The sequence below is a fragment of the Pseudochaenichthys georgianus genome, chromosome 5 (genome assembly GCF_902827115.2).
Source record: "Pseudochaenichthys georgianus chromosome 5, fPseGeo1.2, whole genome shotgun sequence".
In the NCBI taxonomy this organism is placed as follows: domain Eukaryota; kingdom Metazoa; phylum Chordata; class Actinopteri; order Perciformes; family Channichthyidae; genus Pseudochaenichthys; species Pseudochaenichthys georgianus.
In genome coordinates this window covers 27,037,991-27,062,927 of record NC_047507.1, presented here as the reverse complement: position 1 = coordinate 27,062,927, position 24,937 = coordinate 27,037,991, and the positions used below count along the sequence as shown (strand labels likewise).

General features: G+C 40.0%; 1 protein-coding gene across 1 annotated transcript in view; it reads right to left on the bottom strand.

Annotated features, from left to right (window-relative positions):
• asic1b (acid-sensing (proton-gated) ion channel 1b) overlaps positions 1–16,720 on the bottom strand; it is a 215,503-nt gene extending 198,783 nt beyond the window's left edge. Inside the window, exons 1-2 of the mRNA XM_034083104.2 lie at positions 15,400–16,720; positions 7,629–7,824 (exon numbers count right to left, since the gene is read on the bottom strand). Coding sequence (XP_033938995.1) covers positions 7,629–7,824; positions 15,400–15,761 — 558 coding nt within the window. The 5' untranslated portion in view covers positions 15,762–16,720. The remainder of the gene's footprint in view (positions 1–7,628; positions 7,825–15,399) is intronic.
• Between the last annotated feature and the right edge of the window lie 8,217 nt (positions 16,721–24,937).

Sequence of the window (24,937 nt, the reverse complement as noted above, 5' to 3'; positions counted from 1 at the left end):
TAATCATAAAACTGTAAAAAAAAGCGTCAAATAAAAAAAACGTAAAATGTAATTAAAACCTTTTTACGTAAATCATTTTCTCAATATTCGATTGAATCCACCACAAACACAAAATATCCAATGTTGAAACAAAAGTAAATAAATATATTCTCATTAAATTCCTAAATTACTATATTGTAAACATCTACAGTTGACAATATCATTAAAACAAATTAAAATGATAGAAAGTGGAGACATTTCTGCAGGGAGGACCAAGGTTTAAAACACACACTGTTATTTACTCAACAAGTCACAGTTATTCTTGTTTTATTTATGTTGCTGTTTTTTTCCCCCCATTGGTCAATATACAGTAATAAGCCTTAGTTTTACAGTATAATGTATGGTTTTCGGATTCTGGCCGACAGCCAGAGCTACGGCACTTGAAATAGAATTCAGCCAAAACACGGCAGACAAGTCAGGCATGTTTGGAATGAGTCCACAACACTCCTGATTGGTTAATATAAACATAATCGAAGAAACCTGCCAATGAGAACTGTCCGCGCCTGTCGTTCACATTTGAAACATCCACTTCACAATGTTGTCGCCAAGTTTAATGTAAAGTTTCACAGCTTTCTTATAGCGGAATCTAGTTTGTTAATGTTCAGTAACAGCTAGCATAGCATAAACAGCTAACCGCTAACGTTTGGCTAACTTGCTAGTTAGCTCTGCTCTATATATTACAAGCTAACATGACTAGCTAATGTCACACTGTGTGAACTAAAATACTTTTTGTATTACTACATCATACATGCTTGGTCCAAATCAATGCTAAAATGTATTATTTTTGAAAATGTATAGTAAAGAAACACTCAGCCATGCATGAAATAACATAGCAAACATAATACGGGTAATGTTTGACCCATGTTGTGCCTTAGAATTGTAGCGATACAAACATGATTTTTATTCAAAAAGTAAGAAAGGAAAAAATACAAATTGGTGTTGATCCAAAACAGGTTAATTGAGGAATACCTGGAATCCTGAATGGTTAAAGTAATTTATTGCAAAGATATTTACAATTAAAACTAATTCGGGTCACTTTTGACACATGTTGGTTGTATGTTGTGTAACAAAGGGTTAACATGACGGCTGTGATGTTCACTCTTTTGACAGAGCACCAGTGGACAGTGAGGACTATGGAAGAGAAGATGTGATGGCTTTGTGTGGAAAGCTGCTGAAGCCAGCCTGTGTCCCTCTCATCAGTCTCTCCAGGCAGCACCCAGCTATTCTTCCATCTTGCATATGAAAAGACTTTGATATGTGAGTAATAACTAACTTGTGTCTAACATAGTATTGAATGTGGTTTAGGAAAGTATTTGAAAATACCCCACATTGTGCATATACAGGAAAATCAGACCTTGTTCAACAGAGATCATCAGACAATTGTTTTGTCTTTGAGGTACAGCCGCAGCAGAGAGTCTGAGTTTGAAGAAAGCACTAACATTTTATTTAGTGTTGTTTAATCAATCAATATTTACTGGTCTTGAATTTCCTCACTGGATTACAAAATGCTCGAATCTTATTGTACAGGGACATTATGCAGATGTAATCACCTGAAGATGAAAATATAGATTCATCGATATGTACCATTTTAAGGAAATAGACAGTTGGTGGTATTGACCAAAGCTCCGCAGCTGTAGCTAGGCGCTGCTAATGAAGACTCAAGTGCTTAATTTGTTGGTTTTTCTTTATTATTAAGAATTGAGCAAGCATATCTTCCTCTTCGAAATCCCAGTTGTACTTCGCTAACACGTAGTGCCTGGGAGGGTGTGTTTGATTGTTCCCACCCTTACCTCACTTATGGACTAGGTCATGTTAGACAAGCAATCCAGTGGTTAGTTTTAGGGTCACCTCTAGTGCTGCGTACCTGGACTCACATTCAGGTTCAGGTCCGGACTCAAGTCCAGAGGTTCAGGTTCAGGTCCGGACTTATAAGTCCGGACCTGAACCCATGGCTTGTGTCAAGTTGTGTGAGTAACTAAAGTGAACTTATTTTGAGCTAATTATCAATTGAAAATTAACTCATAATCAACTCAAATTCAAACTTGTCAGGTTTATTGTGCTCCCTTCCAACTTGTGTCTACATTTCTCTACAAAGTACAAATGTAAAAAAACAACTTTTTGACACTTAGTCTACAAATGACTTATGACAGCAACTACAGTGAACTACTACAAAGTTCAAACATTTATTTCATTTACCAAACTAAAGTAACCAAACAGTCCCTGAGCAGACTGAGCCTAAATCCCTAAAACGTTGCTGAAAGGTAGAGTGTAGTGTAGAGTAGACTATACGCATTACACTGTTACACACCTACTATACAGTATAAGCTACACTGTAGTGACTGACTGTACAGTCAGAGTGTACTGTACTGTCTGTACACCATGTATTTTCCACAACTCTACATGTGTACATTATACAGTACATACTACATACATAGTGATGTACATACTGTTAGAAATTCAAATCAATGTTGATATGGCGTAATTTTGAATTAAATACACTAATTTAAATTAGTTTTATTCTGAAAAAACCGGAAGTTCACACTATTAACTTAATACTTTTATCCCGAAAATTATTCACTTCCGGTTAGCATTAGCATGTGGCGAAATGCTACGTTTTCAAACTGTGAATCGAAGGTGAAATGACATGTGATGTTGTACACTGAGCACACTGGGATTAGCACTCATTTATTGACGCTGAATAACGTTTATCAGGGAATGTTTAAATAACCACAGACACCAGAATATATGTAAGTGCTAGTTTTTTTGCGAGTCCAAGTACCGGTTCCGACGTTCCGGTTTTAACCGGACTTGAACCGAAACTTTTTACAAGTCCAGTACCGGTTCGGCGTACCGGTACGCAGCACTAGTCACCTCCATTGTTTTATTTTTTATTTATTCACTTTAAGAGAAAGGGATTTCAGAAACAAGTCTCACAAGTTTGGCTCGAGGTAAAATTAACAAAAGCTAACTGTTGTTAGACTATGTTCCCCCCCTTCTAAACTTATGAAATAATTAATGCCCTGATAATAACATCCATCATTATGGTTTACTAATAGTTATCACTTCACTTCCTCCTCCAGCACCTGGACACAGCAGGAACCTATGCCAGGATCCTGTTTGTGGACTTCAGCTCTGCCTTCAACACAACCCTCTGGCTGGAGGCTGCGCACCATCAGGACCAAAACCTCTCTACATCAGGACCAGAACCTCTCTCCATCAGGACCAGAACCTCTCTCCATCAGGACCGGAACCTCTCTCCATCAGGACCAAAACCTCTCTCCATCAGGACCAGAACCTCTCTCCATCAGGACCAGAACCTCTCTCCATCAGGACCAGAACCTCTCTCCATCATGACCAGAACCTCTCTCCATCATGACCAGAACCTCTCTCCATCAGGACCAGAACCTCTCGGCACCTCAACAAGGCCCGGCCCCCCCACTGACACTTTACCTCAGCCACAACGCAGACTCTGCATGGAGATCACAGGATGGTAAATAATGCAATGTTTAAATATTGCTTACTGCCCATATTTTATATTCTATAATTTATTGCATTCTGTTTCTTAATATAGTTCGCTATCTGTGTAGTTTTTACATTTTTTTATTTGTATGTACGACACCTCCTCATACGTGTGAACCTACCTGGCAATAAACCCGTTTCTAATTCTGATCTTTTTGTCCTCTAGGTTGCACTGCCACGTCTACAGTAGCGCAGAATGGACAGAGGAAACATGATTGGGCCTCAAGTTTTTTGCAGCCAATAGACATTATCTTACAAACTTGGGATAGAAGGGTGAGTGAATAAGTTATCCATTGGTTGGAACCTACATCCCCATTGTTAGACGTACTAAATCCTGCACACTGCTCCTTCAAATTGACAATGTGAACATATGTCGCCATTTTGCAATTTCTGTTATTTTCAGTTAAGAATGTTTCAAAGTAATCTTAAAAGATTCAACTTACTTTTTGTTTCTACTGTTTATAAGTATGATGTTTAAATATGAAATGCTGTATTCATTAGTTCTACTATAATTCTACAAGTAATTGTTTCCTACAGAACATTTTGTGATGTCATTTTGTTGAACCTGTTTGATTGGAAAATGTTAGAAAGCTGTAAAATAACAGTATTCTCCCTGTAGAACTTTAGTTTCTGTATTTATTTTAGTGTTTGATCATACAAATCTAATAAAAGAAAATGTAAAAAACTGTTTTTCTCATCAGAACTTTATTTAAGGTATTTTAATGTAACATTTTAAGACAATGGATTTTGAAAAGAGAGGAAAGTTTCCTCTAAAATCTTTAAGGACAATTTCTGTATACTAATTGCTTTTGCACTTTATTTCAGTTAAAGTATTTTTACTTTAATTTTATGGTTTTTGTTTGGCAGCCGCTGCTGCCAGTCATTTGACCGTTTTTTTACGGGTTTTTTGCCCGTAGAAGTTTTAGTGCTGTACTTTTATTAAAGAAATGGTCCACTCATTAGATAATTAATCAAAACTTGTATTTAGTATTTAGTGAAACGTTATGTTTAAACCATACCCTGAAGAAATCAGCGATATTCCCCGGTAAATAATGATTTTATAGCTCTTTTTTATCAAGACCTGTATATTCCGTCTGGCCGCCGCCATGTTTGCCATTTTCAGTAGTCACGTGATGGTCGTGACGTCATCCATGCGTTCACTTTGTCAACACACGGAAACATGGTGGAGTATTTCAGTTCGGACTCGTCAGCAGAGGAACAAGTTTTGACCAATGTGAAGAGATTGGATGGGGGAATTCAGCCATGCATATCAGTATGACAATACGACACCCTCTGTCCTAAGACCCTCACATCGTACAAGGAAAAACTTCCGAAGAAAACCCACAGTTTAAAGGGAACATGGGAAAAACCTCAGGGAGAGCAACAGAGGAGGGATCCCTCTCCCAGGACGGACAGACGTGCAATAGATGCCGTGTGTAAATTGAAAAGATAATACATTTGCAACATAGGTAGTCCAAATGTTTGGAAATGCATGTGTGTATAATGGGAAGATGATATAAGATACTATATGTATGCATGTAGTACCACCCTTGCTAGCGATTCCCTCTCTAGTTTAGCATACTCAGCTTCGTTGTCCCTGGCCATAGAATCACGATTTTATGGGGCCGGAAAAAACTGGGGTAAAATACACACTAGCCGGTACTACGCTATATGGAAAGGCCACCAAAAACTGTCCTGGCCTGGACGCTAAAGGACGTTAAAACGGGGCTAGCCGCTGCAATGGAAATGCGCTATAACATACCTTATTCTTACTCCGAGCACTACTTCTGCTCCTCCGTCGCTTCACACTTGCAGAGGGCGATTTCTCAACTGGCCGAACTGGTGTCCTGGTCGGTGATGACACCAGAAAGACCGATGGTACTGCATCTCCATTGAGTAATGGTTGTTCTTTAAATCCCATGTTATGTTTGATCATACTCTCAGAGTAGTCGTCCGGAAATGTGAAATGTTCGCTGCATACATGAGCCTGTAAATCTCTCGGTTCGGGCCGGCCACATTTCGCTAGCCACTGCCTCCGAATGTACTTCTTATGCTTACCTTTTGGCAACAGATGGAACCGAGCATTCCGTGGATTGTTCCTATCCGAATTATGGCAATATTTCGCGATACAGTGAGGCATATTTGAATAGAGAAACTACTGTAAATAACATGGAGATCAACGTGTCTTCGAAAACCAAACGCATGGATTACGTCACGTCCGGGAAATGGCGGCGCCCACAGTGTTGATGTTATTTCGGTATATAATCAGTTTAAAATCACTGATAATGTCATCGGATTAAAAAAAAAAAGAGAGAGACTGGCAGAGACTGGTCTGTTTTATCGGATGATAATTTTTAAAAAATGAGTGTCATGAGCATACCATTCCTTTAAAGGTTATTGACTGTAAAAAGAGCAGATACATCTGTAAAATTCTGTAAAACCTTTAAGGACAATTCCCGTAAATTAATGTTATAAGTTCTGCAGAACAATTTTATAGAAAACAATAGCAATTTTCTATAGGATTCTATAAATTATTTGGTGGAATCTATAGTAAAATTCATAGGTGAATTATATAGAATATTTGCCAATATCCTGCAGTATATTCTACAGAAATTCTATAGAAACATCAATAGATTTTTCTATAGATTATTTTGCAGAATCTATAGTAAAATCCATAGGTAAATTCTATAGAATATCTGCAAACATTCTATAGTATTCTTCAAAGAAGTTCTATAGAAATGTCCACAGATTCTATAGAATATAGGTCACAAATTCTATAGTATTCTACAGAATGGTATTCTACAGAACAGTTCTATAGAAAGCATCCATGGGGTTTTCTATAGGATTCTATAAACTATTTTCTACAAAAAATCTACACAGTATATATTTTCTATACTATAGTATTCTATAGATTATTTCCCATAGAATCTATAGTAAAACACGTAGGCAATTTCTATAGTATGTCCGCAAAAATCCTGTAGTATTCTACAGACATTTTCTATAGAATTCGTCCATAGATTTTTCTATAGTATTCTATAGATTGCTAAGGGAAGAAAGTCAAATATCAAGCAAATTAAAAAGAGCGCTTTACCAAACTCAAGTATATCTATGAAAATCAGTCTGGGCTAGAATGGCCCGCAAGCGACTCTGAACATGAGATGGCTGAGCTAAACGTTAGCCGCTAACAGTCCAAACAGCACAAACTGACTTCACAATATTCACAAGTCGATTAATAATTTATGTTCTGATTTGCATACCGTACTATAAAAGAGAAAGAACTGTAATTATCTCCGCAACAAGTCGACATTTGTAAATGTTCTTGTGTCATCAAAATACACATTTATGTAACATTAATTGTGTTAGTGTTTACCTACATAATAAGTCTGTCTGCAGGAAGTGTCTCAATAAATGTGAACAGGTGTTGTTGCAGTTATTAGACAGACACTATCAGGACAAGGTAAACCCATTGTGCTTCAGACAGCTTAGTGTTTGTGATGAATCCATGGACTGCACAACAAATATTAAGGTCACACAGGTTCAAGGTAATAACTGGATGCCAATAGATGAGAAAAACAAACACTTCCAGGAAAAGTGACCAATGTTTTAACTTCTTACTCATAAAGCAAGTGTTATAGCAGTGACACAGGGTTCAGGAAAAAGTTTCAAGTCGTTATGGGGCATCGCTCAGCCTTTCAGAGACTGCACTAGCACGCTAAGGCCAGTGTGCAAGGCCTTGTAGCAAACATATAAAAGGTGCGTGTCAACATACTAAGATGTACACTGTAGGGCAGTTCATTCTTGGGGGGAACAAAAATGATCTGGACTGATGAAACCTTCTTAGATTGAACCGAAGAAAAAGAAAATCATTCTATACAATTCAAACCCATGTATGTCCAGCCCTGTCATTTCCCAAAATGACCCTTCAGGAATGATTTCTTAACTGAGGTCATATCATATAGATGTTTGTATAAACTTCATCAATGCTGACCTTGTATTATAAGCATGCTCGGTGACCCTTGTCTTGGCAGGCCTCAGCTGGAGGGTATTTACTGTTGATAAGTCTGACTCACCACTTTGAAGTTGTCGTTGCTGCACTCGACGCCTCGGTAGGAGCAGGAGAGCAGCATCTCCTTGATGTCGTGGCCCGTCCGGTCGTAGAATTCACGCATGTTGAAGGGGCGGGGCTTATAGTTGTCAAAGTTGGCCCTCTCCTTCAGGATCTGCAGGACATGTTCCTCCACCATGTGTGGGTCCCGGATCTCATACCTGGAAAATAAAGTTTTGTATTTAGTTCTTGTGGACTTCAGTAAGCAAGATGAATACACACACATACATGATCAAATTAACCACAATTTAGTAGAATAAAACCAACAAGCTTACAATGACAATGTTGTATAACTTGCTGGATTAGTCATACGGTATTTTTTCAAATGACTTTACTCAAAATGAATAGTTACACATTAACTGCAACAACAGAGTCGACAACATGACATTAATTTAATTTTCAAAGACACGTTTTTTTTCTCCATAAGTCGACTTCAAAGAATTCCCATTGAGAAAAGAGTAACACACAGTTTAAGCTGTACTTCAATTCCGTTTAAAAAAAACACATTTTAAGCTTTTGGCAGGCAGACAATCATTTTCTGCAGAACTTTATATTATATAAACAATGTTAAAATGAATAAAGAAGAAGGAAAACAAGCATACAGTAGTTGCCCTATAATTGAACAATGGGTACATACTGATGTGCCTGAAACTGGCATCCTAGCTGTGGCATGCCAACAAACATGGGTGGACCTGAGTGGAGGATAATTGCTTATTATATAAAGAGAATTTATTTTCACACCATCATGCTGATAATTTCTCCAAATAATTGGGATCAACAGTGGTGGTTTTCACGTAATATGCGTAAGTGTTCATAATGCTGCAATTTACATCCAGAACACTGGTAAAACAGAGACTATACTATATACATGTTCTACAGTTATGTTTTAAGGGCAACACGTAATCAGGTGTACAAGGGAAGCATACACACTCACTCTTTTCCTGTCTCTCTTTACTCCACACAAACACATCAAAAACATGACAAAGTATAATTGATTTGCGCGTGTCAACAAAGATCAAACTGAGCTACTGAAGCCGTACTCACAGAAAGAAACACACTGGAAAATGCATTTATGACATGCTTCTATTAGACAACCCCCATCAACCTCCAGCACCTGCTCGCAGTTATTCAGAGATATAAATTAACCTCAATTAACAGGTGTGGCCCTGCTTGGAGGAAAGGCTGATGACCCCTGCGGAGCGATGGCCCATCAGTGGTACAAGCATACCAAATTATGGAGTGCCAAGTTTAAGCACTACTGACAGATACTTATGAGAATAATTAGTTGGGACACACACAGCCCATCAGAGTGAACACTGTAAATGAGTTCATAGTGTTTTTTTAATTAACTGAGCAACATATATTAAGGTTAGGAGATTTGATATGAAGTTGTGTGTAATGTGAGAAAGCAGCAGCCATCTTATAATAAGGTTCGTGTTTTTGTAATAATGTTGGACAACTCAATTTCCATTTGCAAACATGAATAAGCAGAAGCTAGACGGAGCAGAGTTGTAAACCATGAGAGACAGAGAGAGACGTACCCTTCTCCCCGGTGATAAATCTGTGAGTGACTTTGTAGTGGCTGACAGCAGAGGTGTTTCTCATGGACATGGGCACTATTTCAAACCATAATTGGTGGTATATTTTAATGGAATTCTTTTTTATTCTCACAAGGTCAAACTTAGGAGGTACCTATGAACAAGATTTTGTTCCCTTGATGAGGAGAATAATAAGTTGATCCATGAATAAAAAATGAAATATTGCAATATTTATTTTGTGAGCACTGCCTTAATATTCAACTGGCGATGTATTTCTTAACTTGCCTCCCAACAAAAATTGCAAGGAGTTTAATATGTTCCATGCAGCCACAATGTTGTTTACTAACTACAAACAGAATGAAATAAAAATATTCACCATGTGAGAAATGTAAAATGAGCGCTTTCTCTACTCAAAACACTGAAGAGAGATACGAATCTGTGATGCTTGAGGTTAAAACTTGCTGTGACAGAATATTGGCACTATAGCTCTGAACAAAAGTTAAAATGCTTGCAAAATATGACAGATTTTTCAAATCCATTTGGGCCAATCAGATTGGCCCAAATGGACCAATCCGCGGAGCACCTCACACACCAGGATCCCTTGGCTAACTAACAGGGAGTCCCCATTGACTTGCATAGAGCTCCCTGAACGCTGGTAATAGACGAGTTGGGATCGCGGATAAATGCTCTCCGCAGACCCATTCACAAAAATTGCAAAATTGCACACTTTCTTTTCCTTGAAAAAATGAAATATTGCAATATTTATTTTATGAGCACTGCCTTAATATTCAACTGGCGATGTATTTCTTAACTTGCCTCCCAACAAAAATTGCAAAATTGTAATATTTACTGGGACTTTTTAGGAACGGGAATGGAAAGCATTCCCATTCCTAAAAAGTCCCAGTAAATATTACTTATATACAGAGTAAGGTCAAATGAATTGGATGAATACATCTTGGATTACAATCACAAGTTAAGTGTGTAACCAAATGTTTTGATAAAGTGTTGCTGTTGTTGAACATGGCCCATATATTCTTCTATTTATCGAGACTCTTCTCTCTATTATACTTATCTTATTAACCATGCAGGTATGCAAGAAAAACAAAGTTTACTTAAGGAAATCAAGGTAACACACGGTGAGTAATTGATATACAAATAGTCACTTTGTAAGTCAATTATTCCTTTAAGCGCAATACTTCTAGTGACAAGAATAGTAGATTAAAGATAATCTGGGGTCCTGGAAATGGCAGCTGAAATCACACAGAGCATGTAATGAGTGAACATGTGCATTTTGGATAAAAAGCAGTCGGTGCTCTGTCACTGAGACTACATCGCTACATTGGCACGCTTTGTTCTAATAAGAAAACACAGGCTGTTGTGGTTTATTCTCAACTTAATTAAATTGCATCCTGAGCCTCTGTCTTATAAGCAACACAAAGCTGCCAGGAGAGCACTTAAGATGCTGCGCTCAGATTCCAGAGTCAGGAGGCTTTAGTTGAAGCGCACACAATCACAATAATATGGGTAGATTTTTAATATTGCCCTGCCACTGCTCCCTAAAGCAATCACAGCAAACTCACAACGGGGTGGGGGTGGCTAAATTGGATTATTGGCCACAAGCACTTTCATTTTCTTGTGCGGAGTAAAACGAATTTAGGATTGTCTGCATCACTTTGCCACCTCACTGAGAGAAGTAAATACTAGCAACATCTGAGTGAACTTTGACCCCCCCGTCAAAGTTTACTGTGTTTAAAAACTGTCCTCACTCAGGACTTCAAACCCTCAGTCAATGGAAAACTACACAAAGAAGTCTATATATGTCATTGATACTGTCATCGTACCCAGTTTGCCACAGGCGGTTTGAAACAACAATGAACACATCTTGATGTTATCTCAGGTAATTATCCACTTAGTGCTAATTGAACCCAGACACTACAGAGGAGCAGAATTGTTTGTCCTTGAACATGAATAAATGCAATGATTCCTGGAAGCAGAGATTTCATAATCACATCTTAATGACAGTGTACCTGGGTCACAGCTGTTTTGCCAATTTGGACAGGATCATAGAAATGCAAACTAGGGCCACCGAGGTGAAGCGAACCTAAACAAATCGGTTTAATCATTAAAGGTGGGGTAGGTAAGTTTGAGAAACCGGCTCGAGATACACTTTTTGTTATATTCCATGGAATGCTCTTAACATCCCGATAGCAATGAATATCTTAAGTGCTTTAACAAAAAATGCATTAAAACATGTCATCTGTGGAAGCCGTAGCGCTGTAAAAAGCACGACCAATCATCTGAGCCGGCCCGGCTAAAATAACTGGATGGCCTACCTGCCTGTCAGCCTTCCATCTGTGCACAAACTTATCTCGTGCCCTCATTGGTCATGTGCGCGTTCGTGTGTGTTGGAGGAGGGGCTCTGTAAGGAAGAAGTGGCAGATTTCTTCCGGCTGTGTATTTTCAAATTCTAGCGATCTCGAGCCGGTTTCTCCAAAATTACCTACCCCACCTTTAAGCAATCACAAAAACAAACCAAAGAGGTGAAATATATTAAACATCCAGTGCGCCTTGCAATGACCCAACACTCAACTGCTTACTTTTGTTTCCACAGTGATAATCTTCCCCCTTTCAGAAAATCACAATATAAATGCTAATGAACCAACATTTGAAAAATCAGCTTTAGAAGCAGTTCTGTGGTTTTGTGTTTTCATTATGACAAGCTTGCCTCCCAAGCACTTTGTTTTTGCAGTAAATCCTGATTAGGGCCTGCGATCTTGCTGAGACGGATACTGCGGTCAAAGTTATCGAGCGTTACATTTTGCGGCACTTAGCACACCACTCGTGTAAATGTAGATCATGTTTGCATGCTCAGGAAACATATGAACTACAGAACTGTGTAGGCAGAAGACTCGCTTCTATGACTTTCAAAAGCTGATCCAACTCTTTTTGGCACCTACATGCATAACCAACACCTTTTTCAAATAGTTAATTATCATATAATTGCCCTTGCAACATAATACAAATAAAATAGTGCAATTTATCTGTGATGTTCTGCACTGCCGAGTGTGACCTCAGCTTGCAAGAATACTATAGGATAAAGTGTTTTGTATACAGACCCTGCAGCAGAGTAAGTTAAGGTGAAGTTACTAACCCTAGTAGCCAGTCATCACTGAAAGGGGAGATACTGCCTGCTGCTTCCTCCTGAGACTACGATGGACAGACTCTCAGCCGCATGACACTTTGTCACTTTTCTTCTGACATATTCTAATACATAAATAAAACACAGTGTGACGCCTGATCTTAAGAATCTTACCAATAACATGTTTTCACCACAATCAATGTTTAATTTGAAATGTCTCCAGTAAACCCAAAGAATATTTTGTGCTGACAAGTTAGATTAAAACTTTGTTTCCAAGTCCTTATAAAGTTATTTTTCTATCTCTGTGAGACTTAAAAAAATTCCTTTCACCATCTGAAAAAAACATTTTCCTTAAAAATGTTACAACATATGCTTAGAATATTATTGAATTGTTGTTTTGAAAGTGGCTTTGCCATGTGCTTGTTTTAGTTTTTCTTGTGTGCAAGTGGACAAGTCATTATACTTTTACTCCTTTACGGAGTTAATGCAGTTGTATAAACCAAAATCCACCATACACATGCTCATACACATATACAGACACACAATGGTCTGGTATGGTCTGTCATATTTGTTGAGGTGATTATATCTTGATCCAATAGTATGCCATCACTATTATCATGTTCATGCTGGTTCATTTATGTCTATGAATATTGTGTTCTTCCCAACACTGTGAATAAGTCTGTTTTTTGCCTCTTCCTGTACTTAATATTATTGTTTTTAATGTTTTTGTATAATTAAACTAATACATGAGATTACCTTGTCATTTATATTCAGAAAAACATCACATAAAGGATTAATCTCTGAGAGGGCGAAAAGTAAGGGGACGTCTCCCTCAGTGCCAACTTGAACAGCGGGGCAAGAGACAGTGCGAGATATGCGAGTTGTAATCAGAGGCAAAACTCTGTAGCTTAACAAACAGCACTAATTACACAGGGATAAAGACTTGTTCATCACACAGCTTACGAGACACAAGTTAATTGCCTCTGCTTGCAGTTCCCCCTCTCCATCTAACGTCAGCTTATTCCAATGTCACTTGTGTCAATGCTTTAAATGTCCGTTTCCTCTGGTGTTTATTCTGTGTTTTTGGCCTTATTTCTTCGTGTGAATCTTACAGGAAATCAGTTTGCACTGACAAATAATAGAAATGAAAGCCTCTGTTGATATTTTAATAGTCTGCTTTTACAGCTGACGGAACACACATGGAGTAACACATCCATGTAGGCAGGCACACTAGTTGAAATCCATACCACACAAAGCACTGGGTCTGCAGCCCTGAGCAATGGAAGCTTTTCTTTCCTGTAAGGTTATCACCAGTAATATCAATGCATAAAATGCGATTAAAAATGCGATTAATTTCGATTAATTAATTACAAAGCCTCTAATTAATTAGATTAATTTTTTTAATCGAGTCCCGGCTCTAATATATATATATAGAGAGAGAGGTCACAGAGCAACGATATTCAGTATGAAAACATGGACATTGGATTTATGTCATCCTAGCATGTACTCTCCAGCAGTGCCTTTGGCAGCAGAGCTGTGTGAATCAATAAACTAAAAATACACTGAATAATGTGTTCAAGATGGTATTTAGACGTGTTTGTATGTAGTAGATCTTTTTTTCTTTTTGCAGTAACCTATGGCTATGCTTGTGTCAATGTGAGTGCCCAAGCTGTGAATAGTGTCAAGGACGGTTACGTACTTTATTGTTTAACGTGATCCGAATAAGCATGGAGAAATAGAAATGAAAAAGTGAGGACATTTAAAGTAAAAATATTCAACAGTCAACGGTGGGCTTGTCATGGGAGTCGAAAGACTCAAATGATCAAAGCAGAGCAGAAGGCAACAAGTGTAGAGCGAGGGGATGCGGTTGTGAATCACACACATAAGTCTCTCAACATTTTGTCAGCAGGGGATTCAAAGATATACTTGTCTACTTATCCAATATTGAGATATTCCTATCACATGAACTGTAAAATGATGAGGCAAGGAATTGCACCAGCGGCATTTTCTCCTTCATCATTTTCTATTAACCACTTAGAAACAGCTCATCCATAATCTGATACCTGGGGGAATCACATGATTCACATCTGTGATCAAATGTGTTCCTTATCCTCTTTTTTAATGGAATACTGTATTAACATATCCCAGCAGATTGATGCGAGGGGTACATTTCATGTTGTCGCATGAGGTTTCACAAATACAGCAGCCTTTATGCAGTGTGGAGTTCAGCTGACATGAACTGTAATGTCACTACATTATTAAATAATCAACTATAATGCTTGCTTTTTAGAAAACACATTTCATCAATTCCTTGACAAATGTTGTCAAGCTGAGGTCAGTCCAAGTTCATATTCACTGAGAGCCTTGAAAGGATGTGCATGCTCTGTCAATGTTTTAGTTGTTTGTACATCTCCTGGTGGCCTAACAGAGACAACCAGTGAGACCGGTGTAAGAACACGGCTTTGCACTTCCATGAGACACGTACGATTTCATGTGAGACAAAACCGACAAGAAAGTAAATCTACAGTTGCATTTCCACAAGGCTATTGAAAACTGAAGGACATTTCAGCAGAGTTCAACTGTTTAGAGATTTAAACAAGTTTTACAAAATATCTAATGAGTGTGTGGGTTAAGAAATGTTGTGATTTAACGGTTCTCAATTATTTTTACAAGAATGGATACATTTTCCTGACAATTGCAGTAGAATTGCCCAACTTAAAAGGCACCTTTCCAGCCAACTGTTTGTATCTTGGGACTTTTATCTCACGCTGTGCTGCTAACACAATCAAATCTTGAATCAACAACTACTAAATCCTCCCATAGTCCCTCAGGCAAAACCATATCATCCAAGCTCTTTGTTTGTGAGTCTGTGCCCTGAATACTGTCTTGTTGAAACCTATGTTATAAGAAACTGACTTTTATAGGCGAGGAGGAATCCTGAATGGTACGAATTTAAAGATGAGGAACCAGTGTTGCCTCGAGACACCATATACCAACAGGTAGAGCTGCTACAGCCCTTAACACACAGGTTTTAATATATGGGAACCAGACACACACACCTGCCGTTGAGCAAGGCAAGGAGCTCCCCAGCATGGTACAGGTCGTTGCGCGTCACCCTGCTGAAGCGGAAGGAGTTGAGGTTGCAGAAGGTGACAGAGGGGAACACCATCATCGGAGCCGAAACCTCGTCCAGCTTGGTGACGTGAGGGTACTGGAAGTACAACTGCACTCGGTCCACGCACACCATCACCAGCACACCCACGGAGCTCAGGAAAAACAAAATCCACAGTGTGCGCTTGATACACATCCGCTCATAAGTGAACATGTGCGAGATGCCATGCAGCGTGGACCTGCTGGCGAAAACTTCGATGGGAGCCGGCCGCTTGTAGTCCATGTCCTCAGAGTCCTCTTTGATATCCATAGTGCCTCGGGATGAGTTGGGATGAATGAAGGGTATAGGATTGCACACGGAGGAAACTGGCTTTATAGATAAGCAGATGCTTTATAAACGGGAAAGGAGGTTAGTGTCTGTAAGTTCACGCCCTTCTACGCATGTATTTCTCATGCAGTCTGTTTGAGATGTTGCGTCACTGACAGCCGGCAAAACAGCCGAGCATTTTACCCAAGATACCCTCAAAATACTCCGTTCTTACGTGGTGAAAATCCTTAGAGAAAGTGTAGAAAAACGTGTGTAGTAGGTACCTCGACTGGGGTCACAGTTCCATAATAAATAGCCCGGTGTGGAGCGCTCATGGATAGATGCCAATGCTGTCCTCTCTCCTCGCACACTTCTGTGATATTACCGAGTTGGTATTTGATTTCCACGCTCAAAACTCAAAAACCCACTGGGCAGGTCTGTAGCAAAATAAAAAACTGTTTAGGAGGAAGAAAACAAACGGTGGAATCACCCTAGCGAGGAAAATGTGAATAAGAAAATCAAAGCGGCGGTGTATTCTCTCCCTCTGTGTGCACGGCACTGGCTACATGGCTTTCCCAGCTCTTCATATGCAATCCCAACACGTGCAGAATAACAAATAGCCGCTGATTTCTCGCCCGTTAGCGTTTTAAGAGCAGTCGTCAGGGTGTCCGGTTTTTTTTCACATCCAGCATAAACAGCTGCATCACATAGGAGCAGGGTCCGTCAGAAAGCCGCCTCTGCTCCTCGCATCCATCCCCTCCTCCGAGCTGCCTCCACAACAATGCAGGGATAATTAGCCTACTCCGGTTTCTTCGGATTCCAGCTGGTTTATCCGGGGAAATGTGTATCTGGGAGAACAAAATAATTACCGCCCGAAACGCTCAGTGTTGTGAATTGAAGGGAAAGCACCAGAGGTGGTCGCGGTTTACCCGGATAAATTCGCTCTGCAGGAGACAGCACGGATAGGATGGCATGTGGTTTTACACCGGGTGACGAAGTCGGTGTCACTTCAGCAATGCTTGTGTTTAATCAAGAAGTGGATTGTAGACTGTTACCGAGACTACAATTTCAACCAATGTCAAGACAGCATGACTCAAAAATGTGTCATTCCCTTTAATGGAAGTTTCCCCATACTCTCCTTGCTGAAAGCTAACATTAGCTTATTGAAAACGAGCTAGCATCAAGTTTTACTTTCTGTGGAAAGTTATAATTTTCATTCTGTAAAGCAAATGTTTAGCAACAACTTATAGTATCATTTAGAGAAGATTAAAAGTGAGATAATTTACCTGTTCTCTTTATTGAACTCGGCCTACTGTTGTTAGCTCACTTAGCTAATGAAGGCAAATCAAATTCAAACAGCATTCATGTAACATAAGCTAATGTATGGTGGCCCTTAAGACCAAAACAACGGCTAATTTCAAGAGGAAAATTATGTATTGTTTAATTAAAAATAACACATTTCCCAAATAAACTTGGTAATTTTCCCAGGGTCCTTTGTTTCCCAGTTCAATATCCCCCACCATGAATCTGTTCATGTGCAATGTTCAAGTCGAAAAGTTTGAAAGGAAGTATGAATAAATGTAGTTACTCATGTTGTTACTCATTTGCATAATGCACAGCCAAGTAGGCCTACTCAATAAAGTTTTACAAAAAAGGGCACTTTGGCACTTCTGACTTGCTCACTGAAGGTGAAAATAAAAGACAAAAAGAAACAAAAGATAAGTAACACAAGTTTGTGTTAGGTACGAATCAGAATCACAAGATGTGTGTTATCAGTTCATTCATGTTTGTGAATATATAGCCCAGGGTTTCCCTCACATAGACTATACTTGGGCGGCCGCCCAGGTATATTAACGGCCGCCCAAGTATATTTCAGATCTGTGGGAAACACTGTAGCCTATATATGTACATTGCATAAGTGTACACTGTACATATATTTACTGTTAAAAAAACTAAGCACATAGTGTATGTTTGTAGTTCCAGGTGAACATTTCCATACTCAAAAACATGTACGTACATACTTGTCTAGCCTATACTGTGCACTTTTTGCACAAATATGTTGTATACACACTTGCATATACATATTCAGGTGTCTATTCATGAGTGCACTCATAGTTGTATACTGGCACACACAAATCCCTGAACACATTACATTTTATTTTCTCTCCTGACCAATTCTATGTAGTTGACTGAATGGAACATCCAAATATGTCAGAGTGAGTGAGGCAAACACAGGCAATACGGCAGATGTGTCGCAAGACTGCCAGTGCCAAATCTGTCATAGGAACCGTATTGCCAAGAGGCGAGGAGAACTCACCCATGAAATTGTTCATAATGCGTCCATAATTGCCATTTGCAATAGTATTGACTGTGACAATGTGGCAGTCATCTATAAAGCCGGCATCTTGTATTGATCAGCAGTGCTGGGAAGATAAGCCATGCTCTCTTCCAGTGAGGTGATTCTGGGTAGACATTGTGCAGCGCAGATGGGTTTGAAATTACAGTAGATATTAAATTACTGCGGTACATTTTGATAGCAGGTGCTGGGACCTTGGGATGCTTATCCAAATGTAGACTTTAACATGGTTGTTTGTTAGTGCCACAATGCTAAAGAGGCTCACTGAGGGGATACTTCTGTCGATACTGAAGAATGTTGTAGTGCACTGCTCCCCAGAGAAGGCCGGATTAATAGGCCTCTCTGACCAAGTCATTAATAGTGCAGCTTTCATTGCATCCTGCTCTTTGGATCAGCTTTACCTGGACTTTTCTATTGCCCAGGCCTGCTAATTTTGATGGAAACTTCTGAAGCAATGGAGATGAGACTCAGAGAGACATGCGGAGAGCAGGAACTTTGATGGCAAACACTGACGGTTTATTTAGAGCTTCGGCTGGAGAATGTGCTGTGCCGCGAGTTGATACAACGGATGCCAAACCAATTCTGAAGGTCTCTACCCCAGACCCATGTATTTAGCTGGTTCTGAGAGAATAATCAACATTGTGCATACCAAGATAAAGCACTATAACACCTCTATCAGTTGACGCCAACTGGCAGGAATAGGGAGACAAAACACTGAGAGCACAGCAGCCCAAGGCTGCAGGCCTGTGCTCAGCGAGGTCAATACAAACTGATAAACTGGTTCAAAGTTATGGGCCCACTAATGATTACATTTCCATCCATTGGCACCTTGAAAGTGGGTTTTTAATTTACAGTAATCGGTGGTTATAATAAAAACAGGAATAATGTAGGGCCTTTCATTCAGTCATTGTCAGTTGAGAAAAAAATTAAGTAACACAGATTGTTAGGAAGGATGACTGATGTTTTCACTAAGCAGAAAAGCACTAAGAGCCACTGGGAACACGAGGGAACAAAATGCATTAATGACAGATAGCCCTTTGAGTACGCTTCCACATGGACATATGAATATACACATTACAATTTCCCTGCCTCTGTGCTCCCATATAATAGCTTTTCTTTTCATTGTGGTAATTAGTTTTTCTCCTTCATTACTGCTGTTGTAAACAGTGAAGCTGATGAACACATCACCTTTCTGAGAGGTTGAGCTTTTTTTAACTTAAAGAATGAAACTGCACTACAGAGAGTGAGGTCTCTGAAAGCTGCAACAGACACCATTTATTAAATTCCTCCCACAAGTACATGACATATTAAATATCAGTTTAGAAATAATAACAAGCTATTTTTTCTTTTTCAGAAAAAGAAAGATCAAAAGTGTGAGATTAAATTAATCAATGAGTTTTTGCTCTATGCAAGCCAGAAAGATTAGCATACCTAGCTAAGTGAGAACTCCTTTCAAAGCTGCAGTCTAAGAAATTAACTAAATACATAATTAGTAGGATTTCAAGTTGTTTAGAAAGAGTTTATAGATGACTCTGTAATGGATGTGTAATGGATGTGTTGAAGCGTCAAACTCTGCTGGGACATCCCCATCAAAAATATTTAAAAAATGTAATGGAGGAGAGGAAGAAACAAGTGATGGAGGTCACACAAAGGAAAGGGGACAATGGGCGGACTGACTGGCTATCACTCAGTGGAGCATGGATTGTAAAATAAAGCTGGTAGTCAGAGCTAACCAGCCATGAGAACCTACCGTCAGGCTGGGTTTCTCCGCAGAATGGATTGGTAGTCTGATGGAGCTTTGACAGCCACTAGGAGCACAAATGGTCCCTTGAGACTGTGTGGGTACCTGTGTTGTAGCTGGGCTAGCAATTATATAAGCAGTATGGGATGCCAACCCCTTATTAGCCAAATGACCGAAACGCATCCCCCTTGATAACCTACCAGCCCCACTCTCCATCCACTCGTAGCATGGAGAGTGCAAGGGCAGAGGGGATGTTTAGTTAGTCGAGTCTGCCTGACTCATTGATCCTTTTTCTGGCAAGTAAGAATGTATGGCTCTGACCATAGCTCTGAAATATCAGCAGTCCAGCTGTGCTGTGTATTGATAAATCCATGAAGCTGTCGTGGTGCTGAAGGAGCAGATGGATTTGTAAATGCATTTTCTTGTCCTTCTGTACGTTTTCTTTTGGATTGAAAATATTCTCTAATCTAAACGATATACTACAATTACTAATATATAGCTGCCTGAAGGATTCCTATAACATTTCTATGATCTTTCAGTAGCGTCTCTGCTGTTAAAAATGTACCTTCGACCGAGCCACCTTGATCACAAAACATTTTAGGTGAAACACAACTTTTATTTCCTCTTAATATTTATAAGTATAAGTGAACATGTACTTGGCAATAAACCTTATTCGAATACTTCATATCTTGTCAGGCTCTACGTTAAACAGTAAAACGAGGGCCTATGAGTTGTGTAAATTATAACACGTTTATTTACAACAAGGTTTTTAGTCCTTGCAAATAATATGTGTAGTGCCATTACAATAATAGATTTTAAGTCATACCTTTCTCATCAGTACATATTCATTTTAAAGTTAAATAATTCAAACTATTTTCATACCAATCACCATATTATGTATAAATACTGTACAGGCAGAACAAGCACTTGTATTGGAAACTGGTTCAAGTTAGCACACAGGGTTTGTCTTCATAACACGTTGTGAGGTCTAGTCTCCTTTAATATTTCATTTGGATTACACTAGTGGTGAGAGTAGGTTTTCACACAAGGGGAAATTAACCAATCTCTCCTCTCCTCCCCTCTCTCTCGTGTCCTCCTTTCTTTTCAGCTCGCTCCATGTAGATTGGCTTTTACTTTGGCCAAGGCTACGCAGAGTGCCAACCAACTCAGTGAGAGCTGGCAGGGAATATGAATACACTCAGGGGTCCCATTGACAAGTCTCTTTACTTATCATTGGGCAAGCAGGACACAGAGGGAGCAAGAGGCTCTTGACCCTGATGATTTGAGTCCGTTTCCATCCCAACTCAAGAACCATCTTTCAGGCAACTGTTGTGTTGGCGCTGGTGCAGAGGATGACATCATCAGAATGTGACAGACAAGGTCTTCATAGACAGATGGTCGTTAGATCTAATAATGAGTATCTGCAGGTTCCAGCCCAGACAAATGCATGCTCCCCTAGTGGGCAATAATCATTATCAGTCAAGGACGCCTTTATCGACATCGGGGGAATCCATCAACAGACACCCTCAATCGCACCAAAGCTCTTTAGTGATGCAGTTCACCAAAAAATGTTCTCCTTCAAGCATTCTCAAAGCCCTGTACTCTGGGAATATGTATATTGTCCTAGCGACTCAAAGAGCAAATCATTTCATGCTAATGTTCAGAAAGATGTATCTTCTTTTATGTAGGCAGTTTCCATGTCAGGCTCTTCAGGGAATTGCCTTTGCTCACAACATTAGTGCGGTAAAAATTGGCCATTCTGCTTTCCTTTTTTTGAAGTTTGACATCCAAGGAGGAGGAATTTGAAGCTGTTCTAAAAGGCCTTGCCATCATATCTTCAGCCAGTTTGATATCAGTGTCTTCTTGGCACAGATGAAGGACGTAGTGGAATACAATTTGTGGGTGAGGAGGTATTGTCATCTTGTCACTGCTTTTTCTACCCCTTTAAGAGTGGTTGATTGTGTCTGAACATGGGTTATTCATCTGTGTCTCCAGTTCAATACCGCATCGCCTCTCTCAGCTGCAAGATTGATTCTCTGCGGCTGGAAGAAAAGTTTCAGAATCATCATCCACCAACTTTCTGCATTTACAGCCACAAGGGAGATCCTTGATTAGTGTGATTAGATATTTGGAGAGCTGCTAATGCAAGACATTACAATTTATTTTGCACTTTACTGTGTTGACATTTTCACAGATCAATCACACGCGAAAACCAGCTAAATGTTTTAGCAAGACCCGGCGCCAGAAGAAATCTAAAGGGAGGGCATATGATTTCCATGGGAGGGCACACAAAACCGTCATGTGCTGCGGGCCTGCGGCACAATATATATCAAACAGAAAGGCCAACAGCAAGGCCAACAGCATTGCGTGAAGACGCACACTTATCGCAAATACATACACAAATAAAGGGCAACATAGAAACCACTTTTGAAACATTGTGTGCGTGGCGGCACAAACACTGTTAAATCAACGACAGCTGACACGTAATAACGGTTCCGTGCCATCTGATCTGCACCAAAGTACTAATTTCCTTATTTGTTTCCTCGCGTATCTGTTTCTCTCTCTCTCCACAAACTCTCACATGACATGTGTTCTTTTGATGCGGCATGCCTTAGCAGTCCTTTATCAGTCTGTAATGCGTGTTTCCAGTCGCAAAAACCTTTGACCGTAAAAGCCACATCAGATGAAGATGTATTTACTTTAAACTGTCTACAGGGGAAACAAAAGGCTAAGTCTGCTTTTAACAAATCTTCAAGCCATGGCCAAGCAGCGGCAAAAGTGAGCTTCTTTCCTGAAAACAATCTTCCTGGATAACGATCCAGTTTCACCTGGTTGGGTTTATTAACCCCAAGATCATCTGGGGCTGTTGGTCTTTGAGCTGTTGCTGGCCCAATAGTACCTGTTGATGTGCTGCAAGGTAGCGTCTGTAGTGGAGGCTCCGGCACGGAGGAGGATGCTGGCGGGTGTGGTACAGGGTGTGGCAACGCAGGTGGTGATGGTAGGGGCACAAGGAGCTGTGCCTCGGAGGTTGGTGTTGATGAGTCAAGGATTGGGCTCGCTAACTCAGCCCCGGGGTTTGCCGAGGTCCAGCTTGTGACATTAAGGCGTGCTGCTGCAACGGCAGGTGCAGGGTCGCCAGCAGCACCATCGGCTGCAGTTCTTTTATCGCTATTTCGTTTTAATAAATCCTTAGACCTTTTAAGCCAATTTCTGATGTCCATTTTGTAATTCAAACAGAAATGGGAGTCCACAGAATGCACAATAAACAGTTACTATCTGACAGTGACATCACAGACATCGTAGCATAAAAGTTCACGTTTTTTTAATAATTAAAAAAAGAAAAATATATTTGTTTTTTAAATGTTATAAATAACAAAAAACGTGTTTATTGGGGGAGGGCAGGAATGTCAAATGGGAGGGCCTGGCCCTCCCACGGTTTTAACATGTGAGCACTGCTTCTAAAACACGGCTACATTTACGTTTTATATATTAAAAGCTAAGTTTATGATCGCACAACTTCTTTATATCATGAGCAAAACACACTGCTCAGAATCACTGGTAATTGCGTATTTGATAAGCACTTGTGAGTCCATAACTGCGACCAGGGGCGGACTGGGACTACAAATCAGCCCGGGACTCTCGACCGGCCCACTTCGGTACCGCCGGCCCACCGCGGTACCGCTAGTAAATACCGCTAGTAAATTGTCGGGGGGGCTGGGGGGGGTAGACAATTTACTAGCGGTAGACATTAAGAGTAAATAATGTCTACCTCCGGGCCGGTGGACTTGTATTATCACTGGCCCCACCATTGTAACCACTGGCCCGGAGCATTCGTCCAAAAAAAAAAATCGACTAATAATGAAGAAAATTAACACATTTGTTGCAATAGTAATGTATGCACTAACTACATTACTACTTGTACTACAACATTTTAATCGTCAGTTCTTCCTCATTTTCCTCAATTGTTCATATTTGGTTTATTAAAATAATGATATTGTGGTCATTGCTAAAAAATGTCTGCTATTATTATTATTTGTATAATGCACTTTCTGCCTTCCTGTCATTAGGAGTTAGACATGTAATGGCTATGTAATAGATTTGATTAGAACCTTCATTATCCTAAACTGCTGGGACATTTTGCCAATACCTTTATATTGTCTACTCTTCACTTACTTGTCAGCATAGGTCGGCATTGATGTACAGAGCCGACAGAAGACCTTGTTTATATTGGCATCATATTGAGAGGTGCAGCCAGTGACGCGTCCTAAAACCAGGAAGTAAGCTGCTGGTTCCCTCGACAAGGGTTTTGGAAAATAGCTGGAAATAAGGTCTGTGGAAAACAAACCCGTTTGATAAATGCATGTTTTGTTCAGCCGGATAATCTCCACATGTCTACCCTACTTTTATAATTTTCGAATCATAAATCTAATCGATAGATTATAAAAGGGTTTTAGGACGCGTCACTGCAGCCAACTCCATCGATCAAGCTGGCTGAAACTTTCTCTCCCTCTTCTTCTCATACTCCCTGTCACTCTCCTTTAACTCCTCCGGTGACTTTCTTTTATTTGAAGATTGTTTTTTTCCCGGCGCTTGGCCGGTTACCGCTGGTATTAAAAACATTTGGCGAATGGTTAGGTGGCGCGATAGTCTGTAGTGAAGCAGCGCGATAGTCTGTAGTGAAGCAGCGCGCTCCCGCTCACCGGAGCCTGCTCCCGCTGCGCTCCGGAGCAAACAGCTGTTTGCTTTTCACCCAACAACAACGACAACCGACTCACGGAACGCTATGTTGTAGCATTGATAAACGAAACAATTTAACTAAATTGCTAGTCAAAATACCAATACCACAGGACAATTTTTATATTTTTAGTGGCCCGAGCGGGCAAGTGGAAAGTACGTTATGCTGGCCTGGGGTGTCTAAATAGTGCTTCCGGGCCAGCGGGCCATTTAATGTCGAGCCCTGCCGGTTACCGGCCGGCCCACATTGTCCGACCTGCCCACTTCAGTACCGGCCCATCGGGATTCGTCCCGAACGTCCCGATGGCCAGTCCGCCCCTGTCTACAGCTGTGGACAAAAGCCAATCA